General features: G+C 56.6%; 1 protein-coding gene across 1 annotated transcript; it reads left to right on the plus strand.

Moving 5' to 3' along the window:
- Positions 1-247: 247 nt before the first annotated feature.
- Dlx3 (distal-less homeobox 3) lies at positions 248-3,723 on the plus strand. The gene is made up of 3 exons (XM_055620612.1): positions 248-572; positions 1,653-1,843; positions 3,376-3,723. Exons 1-3 carry the CDS (start codon positions 248-250, stop codon positions 3,721-3,723), a joined length of 864 nt encoding a protein of 287 aa, XP_055476587.1.
- The last annotated feature ends 8,911 nt before the right edge of the window (positions 3,724-12,634 follow it).

Below are 12,634 nucleotides of genomic sequence, written 5' to 3' on the forward strand. Positions count from 1 at the left end.
TTTGTGACTGTGGCTGGGGACGCGCAGAGAGGCACGCAGCGACCGACCGACCGACCGACCGACCGACGGCCGGCGATGGTCTAGGCGCCCCTCGGCCGCCCCCTCCCCCGGACGCCCCCCAGGCAGGCCCTGCCCTCGCCCCCCGGCCCGGGCTCCTCCGCCTCCCTCGGCGCTCCCGTCCTCCCGCTCCAGCGCTCCACCTCCTCCTCCTCCGGGGAGGCCCGGGGAAGCCGCGGCGGCCGCCAGCATGAGCGGCTCGTTCGACCGCAAGCTCAGCAGCATCCTCACCGACATCTCCAGCTCGCTCAGCTGCCATGCGGGCTCCAAGGACTCCCCCACCCTGCCCGAGTCTTCGGTCACGGACCTGGGCTATTACAGCGCCCCCCAGCACGACTACTACTCGGGCCAGCCCTACGGCCAGACGGTGAACCCCTACACCTACCATCACCAGTTCAACCTCAACGGGCTCGCGGGCACTGGCGCCTACTCGCCCAAGTCGGAATACACCTACGGGAGCTCGTACAGGCAGTACGGGGCGTACCGGGAGCAGCCCCTGCCCGCCCAGGACCCAGGTGAGAAGCCCCGGGCTTGCCCGGGGATGGGGGCCCGAAAGCTCCCGGAGGGGAAGAGGCGGAGGGGGAGACGGATGGTGGCCCCTCCGGGTTGGGGGGGGGGGCGCGCCCTCCCGGAGATCCCGGGGAAGCTGGGCCCATGGGGCGCGCCCCCGGGGTGGTTAGTGGGGACCTCTCTACGCTGCCACCCCGCTGGCACCCGAGCCCGCCGCCTGAGACTGCAGCCCGGGGTCTCCGAGCGGCAGCCAGCGAGGGCTAGGGCCGGGGGGGACGGGGGGGGTCCCAGGACCCTTCCTCTGGGCGCCGTCTGGGGGAGACCCGGAGGTAGTGAAAGGCACGTGGAGAAGGACCAAAAAGGAGTCCCAGAAGTGGGGGGAGGTGAGACGGAGAAGTCGAGATGAGGAGGAAGAGCAAGGTGGGAACAGCGAGAGAGAGAGAGAGAGAGAGAGAGAGAGAGAGAGAGAGAGACTTAGACAGAGACAGAGAGAGAGAAATGTGAGGGAGACAGTGAGGAAAAGCACGGAAGAAAGGGGAAGGAGGGAAGGAAGAGAAAGAAAAAGAAGAGAAAGGAAAGAAGGGGAGCGAGGAAGGAAAAGAAAACAGAGAGAAAGGAAAAAGAGAGAGAGAGAGAGAGACGTCGGTACTGGTCTTGCACTTTTTTTTTTTTCTCCCTAAGCCAAATTGTCCTGAACTAGGAAGCTTTTTTAAACAGGGGATGGGAGGACGAGGGGCGGGAGACGCCCCGGCCGGCTAGCTGGGTCACTGAGGACGGTCCGCGGCCGGGCGGCCGAGCCGGGAGGGCGTCCTGGGCGCAGCGGTCCTCGCCCAGCCGCCGGCGCCGGCGCTCCGAGGCCCGGGTGCGGAGCTGGCAGCGCCGCGTCGTGGGCGGCCGCCGGGCGGGCCGGGTGGCCGCGGCTCCCTCCCCGGGCGCGGGCGGCCCCGCGCTCCTCCCGGGCAGGTCCCGGGGATGGTCGGCTGGGCCTGGGAGGGCGCGGCGTCCGGCGGCGGTGGGCGATCTCGGGGAGGGGAAGGGGGGTGTCGCAGGCTGAGACTCAGCTCCCTGGTTTCCCCCCTCTGCAGTGTCGGTGAAAGAGGAGCCGGAAGCCGAGGTGCGCATGGTGAACGGCAAACCCAAGAAGGTCCGAAAGCCGCGCACCATCTACTCCAGCTACCAGCTGGCCGCCCTGCAGCGCCGCTTCCAGAAAGCCCAGTACCTGGCCCTGCCCGAGCGCGCCGAGCTGGCTGCACAGCTGGGCCTCACACAAACCCAGGTCAGTCCTGACCGCTCGGGGGGGGGGGGGGGGGATGGCGTCTGGAGGCAGATGGGGGCACGACGGACTCCCTAGGTATCGGGGCGCCTGGCTGGCCGCTTGAGTACAACCCCCACCCCCGGCCCCCTGCAGCCAACTGCAGGGACTCTTGCCTGTGGGTTGTGGGATTGTGAGTCCACAGGAAGGGTTAGAGTAGCCAGCCCAGGAGGGTGCGGTGTTCACCTATGCAGCTGTGTATGCTGTCACAGAGAGATGCCCTCCCCTGCACCCCGGGACTCCTAGCACCCGAGACCCTCAGCATTGTTGTAGGACCTAGGAGTCCCTGCTGTCTTTCTCCAAGGCCAAGCATGTACGTGTAGGGCATACGTGTGACATGTCAGAGAAAACTCACATGAGCAGTGAGGTCCTTTAGGGATCATTCGAAAACAGAACACGCGGAACAACAATTAGCTCTCTCTCTCTCTCTCTCTCTCTCACACACACACACACACACACACAAATGTATGTTTGTGTAAAAAACAGCGTCTTGCTTCACTAGCACCCAAATGCCTCTACCAATGGTTAAGACCTAGACTTAGAGATCAGAAAGCCTGAGTCCACCCCACCCTCTTCATGTCCCTAAACCCCAAGCAGCCTCACTGCTCTGGGGAGGAATGTCGGGTGCCTGGCTCGCCACAGGTGTTGACAGGCTGGCTTTGGTGGCGGCTGGGCTGCGGCTGGGCTGCGTGGGGCCTGGTCCACCGGGAATCTGGGTCACCTGGTGAGGAGCTGATTCATTGTTTGTACCAGTCATGGGGTGGAGAGGAGCAGGGGGGGAGGGGGAGATACCCCAAGGGAAACCTAGGGACTCAGAAATCGTGGCTCACCTGCTCCTGAGTCCCCCAACACCCAGCCAGTGTCTAGGAGCCCTTCATGCCTGTGTGTGTGCTGTGTGTGTGTGCGCGTGTGTGAACGTGGGTGTTTGCATTGTCGGTGCTTATCTGGGTGTATCTGCGAGAGTTTATAGCTTTGTCTGGTGGCTGTGTGAGGCTGTGAGTGGGTATGTTGCCGGGTATGGAAATACCTGTGTGGGTGTATGTTTGTCCCCAGTGTATGTGTGAGCCTCAGGTAAGGGACTCTAATGAGGGCAAAACGCCACAAACGCCCTCGTGTCCCATTCAGGGTGCCTTTGCTGTATAGCAGACCATTCGCGTTTTCTGTGTCTTGACTTTCTTGAGCTTTATATCGACCCTTTGAGATAGGTGTTGTCACGGTCCCCATTTTGCAATGAGAGGGAGGTGAGGCCGGAGAGGTTAAGTAACCTGCCTGAGGTCGCACTTGGGAAGCAGCAAACTGGCCCAGCAGAATATCCCGAGCCACAGTGCTTTCCCAACTGGAAAGGAAGATGCCGGCTTGGGAAGGAGGGCCCTGGGGCTTTGACCAGTTTTTCCCACATGAGTGCTGCTCTTGCCTTCTCCAGGCTGTGTTCTCCGTGGACTTTCCCTTTGGCCTCCTAAGAGGCTAACCGGTTGTTCTTTTCTTCTCCCGTCCAGGTGAAAATCTGGTTCCAGAACCGCCGCTCCAAGTTCAAAAAGCTCTACAAGAATGGGGAGGTGCCGCTGGAACACAGTCCCAACAACAGTGACTCCATGGCCTGCAACTCGCCGCCATCACCGGCACTCTGGGACACGTCTTCCCACTCCACTCCGGCCCCTACCCGCAATCAGCTGCCCCCGCCGCTCCCGTACAGTGCCTCTCCCAACTACCTGGACGACCCCACCAACTCCTGGTACCACGCACAGAACCTCAGCGGACCCCACTTACAGCAGCAGCCACCTCAGCCAGCTACCCTGCACCATGCCTCCCCGGGGCCCCCGCCAAATCCTGGGGCTGTGTACTGAGCGTCCTCCCGGCCCGTGCCAGCTCCCCAGCCCGACGAAGGACCCCCCCCAGGACCAGGCAGAAGGTGCCCTGTCCTAGCGACACTCAGGAATCATCAAGGGGCCCAGGGGAAAGACTCCCTTCCCCATCCCTTGTCCCTTCCTCCAGGGACCTAAGAACCTCCAGATGATGCATGGACTGCGGATACCCCCATTCCCTCCCTCTGCTTAGACTGGGGTGCCCTCCAGATGTTGGGGCATTCCACCCCAGTGGGGGACAGCCCATGCCCTCTGCTCCAGGAACCTGGATTGCCTCTAGATGGCTCGTCACTTTCCTGCTTTGCAGACGAAGCAGAGACCTCCAAAAAGGGGGGGAGCCGGAGTGCTCGCCTGCTTGTGCCGGGGCACCAGGCACCACAGATTCCAGCACTGCCAGGCCCTAAACCATCTGGGGCAGCCAGCTGCTCTGGAGCCACTCTTTTAAAGACGTTGGACATCACTGTCAGGGCTGAACATCAAGGTGGCGGCCTGACCTAGCACCCACTGTTCTCCAGCCCTCGTTTAAGATTTTGAGGGTCAAACCAAAGAAGATGCCCCCACATGAGGGAGCCTTTTTAATATCCAGGGCTTTCGAGGGAAGACTCAGGAAACCTTCTCTCCATCCCTTCCCTGGCGAGAAGGGCTGCCTGTGTCTTTTCCTAAGGACCGATTTCTTCTTCCATGTACAGGGACTTTTGCACAACTCTGGTTTTAAAAGCTGTTGAAACGTAGGACAACAAAGGGCATTGTTAACAGTTAGGACCAAACCCCACTCATCTCTCCGGGGCTTGGGGCATCTCTTGTTCTGCCCTGCCCCAACTTCACTCCTTCCTTTTCTCCCAGTAAGTTGGCAGTCTGGGGGTCAGACCCCAACTCTCATGTGCCAGGCAAGACAAATCCCCCCAAACACCCCCTTCATGGCAGCTTTGGAGACAGATTGCTTCCACTCCACTGCAAAAATGCAAGCGAGGAGCCAGGAGACGAGAGGAGGCCTAGAACTCAGTGCCTTAGGGGTGAGGCTGGTGGCTTGGACGGCTGGTTCTAGTGTCTCTCCCTGGCCCAGGTGTCCCCCACCCCACCCCCTCCCCCAAGCTAACCTTCTTCTGCCCCTTATGTGGTAAAACATCGAAGAAAAGGAGAGGTAAAAGACTGTAGTTATATATATAGTATTTTTTTTTTTTTTAAGAGCAACCAAGAGAAGCAGCCTCCTCCCTTGTGGTTTCCTATTTATGTGACCCTGCTCCTCATGGACCAATCTCCCTGCATGTTGCAAGCTGAAAAAGAGGGATGTGGGCTCCTGCTGGATTTGGGTTTCGTGGGAGGTTGCAGGAGCAAGAAGAGATGTGGTGGGTCTCCGAGTCCCACCCTGAAGGGACAGGAATGAAGCCAGCTCCCACCCCTCCCCAGCCTTCTCCTTTCTGCTTTCTTACTGGACCAGTCTTTATATATAATGTTAATAAAAAAAAAAAAAAAAAAAAAAAGAAGAAGAAGAAGAGGAAAATAACCATGGTGCTCTTTGAACTGGATACTAGTGGCAGGCAGCTCTCTCTCGAGGGCAGGCCTGGAGTTGGGGGAGGCGTTGAGGGGGAGAGACCCCTCTGAGCTTCTAGGGGCTGCTGAGAAAGAGAAGGCCTGGGTGGAAAGTGCTGGTGGGATGCCGGGCTCAGGCTGGGGGCAGGTGTTCCTGACCCTGTGGCTGCCCATACTGTGAGCAGGCTCCTAAGCAGAGCTTCCCCCACTCTGCTTGGTGGCTTAGCATTCTCTGTCAGCCAGCTGTCCTCTACCACCGCCATGGCTGCTGCCAGGTCACCTCGGGGCTGCTTTTTGATCTTGAGCTCACACATAGACATGCTTGCACACGCGTGTAAAAACCCCTGCCTCCACGCCCAGGCACTCCCAGCCCCTCACCCAGCTGTCTATCCCTTTTAGCTTGGGTGAGGGTGGGATCGGCAGAGCGGGACTGTTCCTATAGCTGGTGGGGACCTCAGACTGGGCTTGGGAAACATTGAGCTTAGGGGAAGGGGGTCTGTGTTTCCCTTCTTGGGAAGGGTGTGGCCCTGACTCAGAATCTTCTAGATGCTGTTACTGACTGCCTATGCTGGAAATGCTGAGCCTTTCTTCCAGATCCCGACGCCAAGGCTTCTGAGAGGAGGATGAATGTGTGTGTGTGATTGTGTGTGTGTGTGTGTGTGTGTGTGTGTGTGTGTGTACCAGGAGGCGGCACAGATGCCTGACTACACTCTACAGCTTTCTATCAGCTAGGCACATAGTGACATCTCTTGTCACATATACATGTAGTCCCAGTTGAGGAGAACTGTCACCCTTTGAGGAAAATGACACCCCTCACACCAAAGACAGTTAGGCCTCCAACACACAAGTGCAGAATACCCTTAGGTTTCCCCATGGTGAGACACACACAGTGCACAGAAGCAGTCCTGTTAGAAAGTCAGTGACAACAGCCAGCCACCCAGCTCAGCCTGGAACCACAGGTCAGGTCTTAGTGTCCTATCCAGTGGAGCCTCTGGGGGGCTATGTGGCGGAGACACAGCAGAGATGTCAAGACAGAGGATGGGCCTGGCTCCCAGCGCCCACCACAGGGAAGCCAGGTCCTCAGGACAGGACCTCAGCCCCAACCCCGGCCTGAGCCTCTCTAAGAAGACCTCACCCTCCCTGCAAGCCAGCCAGGGAGGCTCGGGGGAGGAGGCCACGCCCATGGGACTGGCTCAGACTAGTAAGGGTTAAGCTGGCAGCTGCCAGGCGGGGCTGCCCGGAGCTTTTTGGTTTGAGGGCTGCGCTGCGTGCAGGCAGGAGCAGCGAGGCGGCAGCCGGGCAGACTCGCTGGAGACACTGCATTTTATTAGGGCTGGGCTGCCAGCAAAGGGAGGGAGAGAGGAGAAAAGGGCAGAGAGAGGAAGGAAGGAGGGAGGCTGGGCGGGCAGGCGGGGCGGGGACGGGATGAAAGGATGTTGTAAGGGCCTAATTCCTCCCAGCTCATCCCAGCTCTGTCAGGCTGGATTAACTGCCCAGGTGACCTCCTGCGGGGGTCAACCCCACCCCTGACCTCCCCTTCCTCCTCTCCTTACCTCCAGGCCCACCTCTAGGCCAGGGGTCAGCTTACCCTTCACCTACCCTGATGAGGGGCCCATGGAGACAAGAGCTTGGGGGAGGGGCCTGGCAGCATGCCAAGGTGGGACCACAGAGCCCACCTGCCTCCGGCAGCTGCCTGACTGCACACTGTCTCCTCCTGACAATCTTCAGGGAAGAAGGGGCAGGCTAGGGAACCCCAGGCTGCCTGAAGGTCACTGCTTTCCAAGTCTTAATATTACATAACAGGGGGGCGCTGGAGAGATGGCTCAGTAGTTAGGAGCACTTGGCTGCTCTTCCAGAGGACCTGGGTTCAATTCCCAGCACCCACGTGGCAGCTCCCAACTGTCTGTGACTCCAGTTCCAGGGACCTGACAAAACACCAAGGCCCACGGAATAAAAATAAATAAGTTTAAAATATATTACGCATCAGGTGGCATTTGTTAAAATACCTGATGAGTGACAATTTGGCAGGTGAGTGGGAAAGTGTCCATTTTTCAGACAAGGAGGACTGAGGCCCCAGCTGTGGGGGACTTCATGCTTAGCATACGGGAGGCCTTGGATCCAACACCTAGCACAAGAACAAAAAAGGAGAGAGAGGTGGGGTGGAAAGAAGAGAAAAGCTGGGTATGGTAGTTCAGTTCAGGTCTATAACCCCAGCAATCTGGGGGCTGCAACAGGAGACTTGAGAATTTAGGGTCAGCCTGGACTAAATAGGGAATTCAAGGCCATTCCTGAGCTAGATAATAAATTCAAGCTATTCTGGGCTACATAGTGAGAACCTGCAGAGAAAGAAAGAATGAGAGAGAGGGAGAGAATGAGCCAGGTGGTGGTAGCGGCAGAGGCAGATGGATCTCTGAGGTCTATAGATCAAGTTCCAGGACAGCCAGGGCTACACAGAGAAACCCTGTCTCAAAAAGAACAGACACAGAGAGAGAGAATAAAAACTGAGGCTAAAGAGTCTGTTGAGGTCACAGCAAATCCAAGACAGAGCTGGGATTTGAACCCAGGTCTGCAAGAGCGTGCATACCCTTGATGGCCTTTCTGTCCCAGTCAATCCTAAGCACTGGCAGTGTCAGAAAGCTAGAGTCTCTGCAGCTCCACCCACCCATCCCACGTGATTGGCCCTGCAGCAAGCTTCTTCCCAGGAGAGGTCGGCCGGGAGGGAGGGCCAGCTTCCTCTGGGCAAGTCCTAAGAAAAGCTTAACACCGTGGCAAGGAATGTACACTCTGGAGTCTTTTGGATCCTGCCTTCATGACTCTACTGGCTGTGTGACGGTGGCCTTTCTGAACTTAGGTCTCCTCACGTCCCTGTGATACAGCAATGCTCCTACCAACCAACAGATTAAGTGGGATCACCTGAGTAAAATGCTTAACAAGGCACCCAGCACTTGCTGAACCTGCTCAGTGGATGGAAGTAGCTGCTGGCAATTCAGCTCCTCACCAGGCTCTCCATTCAGCCTTGAACCTCACTACACTGATAGCCTTGGCACACTGATTGATCCACCGCTCTGGGTGCCTTTGGAAAGGGTGGCTGGCCCCTGTTTCCCCAATGTTCGGCAGGCACGGGTGGCCACAGCCTGTGGGAGGACAACAGACCCTGAGCTGAGACCTCCAGGACCAGAAGCAGATGCTAGGGCTGGGGAAGCCGGGGCAGAAGGGAAGGAAGCCTTCAAGGGCTGCGTTAGAGGAGGGGTTGTTTGTATAGTGTCTTGAGTGATAGGTGCATGCCACGCAAAGGCAGACGTGGGCTTGAGCAGCACTCTCCCAGGACAGCTCCCCCACCCCATGCACACACACCTGCAGTACATCTCCCATGGGATGGAAAGGAACAAATCTTATGAGAGAAGCAGAAGGCAGCATCTTGGGATCCATCAGGCCAGAGCTGATCAGGGAGGGACCAGACTCAGAAGGTCCCTGGACCCTTCCTGGATGTCGAGCTCATTATTTGTTAGGTTATTTGCAGCCTCTCTGGTGGGTCAACACTTGCTCTGACACTTTGAGCTTGGAGAAGAAAAGGCCCTGTCCCTTTGGGTGGAGGAGAAAATTCTTAGAGAAGTAGATGAGGAGGGTCGCTCTAATCCTGTCGCTGAGGGGATCCTAGGTGCTGGGAGGTATCAGAGTCCTCTGATTCAGCCTCCATACCCTATTCCCACACCAGCTCACCATCACTACAATTCACCCCCTGCTCCTGCAAAAACCCCATACAGACTGGCATCCAATGAATGGAATGGGGCGATTCTGGGTATTGGAGAAAGGATTCCTGCTACCCAGCTCCTCCCAGTGAGGGGCCTGGTTGGATTAGTTAAGCCCAGACGGGATCAGAGGGGAAAGGGAGAGCACACTAGAGTGTGTGTGTGTGTGTGTGTGTGTGTGTGTGTGTGTGTGTTGGGGGGCGTCAGCAGCTAGCACATGGTCTCTGTTTTTCCAGCTTTAATTGCAGCGTTAATCACTGTAATAAGCTGTTTAGGGAATCCAACAGCCCGAGACTGGTAGGCTCAGAAGCCAAAAAGTGCTTGGAGATGGGTTTCCTAGGTCCGGAGGAGGAGGGCAGGGGGGCTTGGTGGGACAGGAACAGGAGGAGAAAGTGCGATGTGAGGGAGCCCTGTGGGTCAGGAAGTCAGGGAGGACAAGACAAGCTTTTCCGAGGAGCCCAGCACCCCCTCTTCCAGAAGGTTCTCCTTGAGCGTCAGTGTTGGTCCGGTTCGAAGCCAGTCTTTCCCCTTTGTTTCTCAGACATGTCTCATACATACCAAGTCAGCGATTCAGTCTAGGTCTCTCCTTGCTGGTCCCAGAATCAACATGGCATCTCCAGAACTCCCTCCCACTTCAGAGCATATGCACAGGCTTTGTTATGGTTTTGCTCACCCTGGGGGAGGGTTGCTTGGCAGCCTGGAAGGAGAAAGACCCTGGCTGCCTCTTCTGCACATCCCTAGGGACAGAGCTTTGGAAAGAACTGAAGTGGTACCTTGCCACACCCTGGGGGGGGGGCTCTTGCACAGCTGGGCTATCAGGATGCTTCGTGAACACCAGGGACCTGAAGGTACGTAGAGAGCCAGAGGGCTACTGGGACCCTCACACTCAGAATTAGCTGAGGAACTGCCAGACCAGGCAGGTTAGTGAGATGACAGGGAGGAGCTCAGCTCACAGTCACTGTCCTGTGTAGCTGAGGAAAAGACTGTGATGGCATCCTTACTAGGCCTTATGTCTTACAATCATCGAGAAGTTGGCACAGAGAGAGCGTGCCAATTTCCCGAGGTCACACAGAAAGTGAGAGGTCTGAGTGCTGGGGCCCCTCAACCCGCAGAGTCTACATCTGGACAGGTGCTCAACCCATAACCCGTGGCAGAACCAAGAGCTCCCCTAGAGAGGAGGAAGTTGGCTGCCAGACCTGTCAATCAGCCAGAAGGCTGGAGAGTGGCAGGGTATGCCAGATCAAGACATCTGCTGAGTCCCAGGAGAGTCCTAGAATACTCAGAGATCCAGGAGGCATTGAGGATGAGGCTGTTCTCTGTTCAAGGCGAGGAGGAGCTGGGGGCACCCAGGAGGTGGGCAGCCAGAGAAAGGGAACCAACAGGAGGTGGGGCCTGTGGGCCCAAATTCCTGGGTTGTCTCCCAGGACAAATTAGCGCAGGACTGCAAGTGTTTGCTGAGTAAGGCGGGAGGCTCCACACCCACCCGGAGGATCAGCTGCAGTGAGGGAGGGGTGTCCCGCCCCCAGGCAGTTCACCTCGCACCTGGCAAACAGCAAGCAGCTCACCCTTCCCAGTGCACCACACGGAGGGCACCCAGCCACGTCATGCGACGGTGTGGCACAGCCCCACACCCACCCCTGGGGCCAGTTAGTTGTGCCCTGAGCTCAGGAATCACCAATAGGAGAATAGGGAAGGGTGAGGCACCCTCAGTCCAGGGCAGGGAGGGAGGGGTCAGCTGGAGGAGTGTGGAGGCCTGAGGGAACAGGAGGCAGGCTGGTGGGAAGCACGCAGAGGAAACTGCTCCAGAGTTCTAGGCCAGGAAGATGCTCGCTGAGGACCTACTATGTGCCAGGCACACAGCTTCTGTGCCAAGGGCCTTCCTGAGGCCCGTCTTGTCTTATTGAATCCTGATAACTACTCAGCAAGGCCAGGGTCATTAGGATCCCATCTTACAGGTGAGATGGCTGAGGCTGTGAGGCCGCAGGTCCCCGAACTTTGCTTTCACTCGCCTATAAAATGAAGCTAATCATCTCTCTCATAGGGCTGCTGAAGAAAGGAAATGGGCTAGGCACCATGATGGGAGCTCACCAAACATCTGTCACTTTTCCAAAAAAATCACCTATGGGCAATTCAGGCACGACCACCAACCCAGGGAGGCCTTAGGACCCTCAGTGGATGTTCATGGGTGGGCCTCCCTCCTCGGTGGGAGGCGGTCTCCTACAGAATTCCTCTTTATGTGGCTGGTGAAATGACTCAGCGGATAGAATCACTTGCCACACCGTGATCCGAGTTTGATTCCTGAAACCAACTAATGCTTCCAGGGGAAAAAAAAATAGCTGGGTGGTGGTGGTACCAGCACTCAGGAGGAAGAGGCAGGCAGATCTCTGAGTTTAAGGCTAGACTGTTGGTATACACAGAGTGAGAGCCAGGACAGCGAAGGCGACACAAGAGAAACCCTGTCCTGAAAAACAAAACAAAAGCCCGATTCAATGGTGTACATCTGTAATACCAGCACTCCTCCAGTGCGATGGGAGACAGACACCGAACGGCCCCAGAATTTCAGAAAGTCCTAGGCCAGCCAGCCTAAAGAACGCCGTACAGCAGAAACAAGAGAGACAGAACCAGCTACCAAAAGCTGTAGCATACTCATGCCTGTAAGCTCACACAAACACACTGAAAAAAATTCTAAAGGATTCCTCCTCCTGTAATGAAAACGCTTTATCGATTCTGATGTAAATCTGCTGTGTTTCAGCTACGGTGAAGGGACAGTCACTTAGAACGGAGCTGTACCCTAGAACCAGCAGAGCCACGGTGTACCTGACAGCAGCTCCTTGCTTTCCATTTCCCTTGTAAGAGGGAAATACGGCAGAACCATTACTGAAGTCTTATATTTAGCTTGTATTTAGCCATCACGCTGTCTCTTAATCCTAGGAAATGTGTGTGTGTGTGACTGGGTGTGTGTCTGTGTGCCTACACATCTGTGTGTGGGCCTGTGTATGCAGGTATGTGTGTGTGTGTGTTTAAAGTCTGAAGGAGGCTGCTCACAGGGTCTGCTCACAGTGGACCTGCTTAGAGCAGGCTCCAGAGCCGAGAATGGCAGAGGTGCTTGGGGACCCTGGGCGAGACTAATGACAAAGTTCTCTTGCTCAGTAGTCTCTATACTGCAGCACTCCACGGAGCTTTTTTTAAAAGATATTTTTCTCAAAGGAATTTTATGCACGTGTGTGCTCACACATAGGGGGTCAGAGAACAACACTGAGGTCAGAGGACAATTTACAGGAGTTTCTTCTCTTCTGCCCCTGCAGGTCCTGGGCTTGAACTCAGGTCGTCAGGCTTGGTAGCAACAGGTACCCATACACACAGAGCCATGCCACCAGCCCAGTTTGTGGGTTTTGTTGTTGTTGTATTCTTTATGTGTGTGTGTGTGTGTTTGTTTCTTTGTCTTTCAGAGATAGGGTTTCTCTGTGTAGCCCTGGCTGTTCTGGAACTCACTCTGTAGACCAGGCTGGCCTCGAACTGGGAGATACACCTGCCTCTGCCTCCCGAGTGCTGGGATTATAAGTGTGTGCCACCACTGCCCAGCTAGGAACTTAGCTTTGTAAGCTTTTGGGTTC

The sequence above is a fragment of the Psammomys obesus genome, unplaced genomic scaffold (assembly GCF_907164565.1).
Source record: "Psammomys obesus unplaced genomic scaffold, mPsaObe1.curated_primary_1811, whole genome shotgun sequence".
NCBI classification, from domain to species: domain Eukaryota; kingdom Metazoa; phylum Chordata; class Mammalia; order Rodentia; family Muridae; genus Psammomys; species Psammomys obesus.

Excerpts from the sequence above, each read along its gene's own strand:
- Dlx3 (XM_055620612.1), top strand. The coding sequence starts at position 248 with ATGAGCGGCTCGTTCGACCGCAAGCTCAGCAGCATCCTCACCGACATC. Across the intron at positions 573-1,652 it reads CCTGCCCGCCCAGGACCCAG|TGTCGGTGAAAGAGGAGCCG; the intron begins GTGAGAAGCCCC and ends CCCCCTCTGCAG. Across the intron at positions 1,844-3,375 it reads TGGGCCTCACACAAACCCAG|GTGAAAATCTGGTTCCAGAA; the intron begins GTCAGTCCTGAC and ends TCTCCCGTCCAG.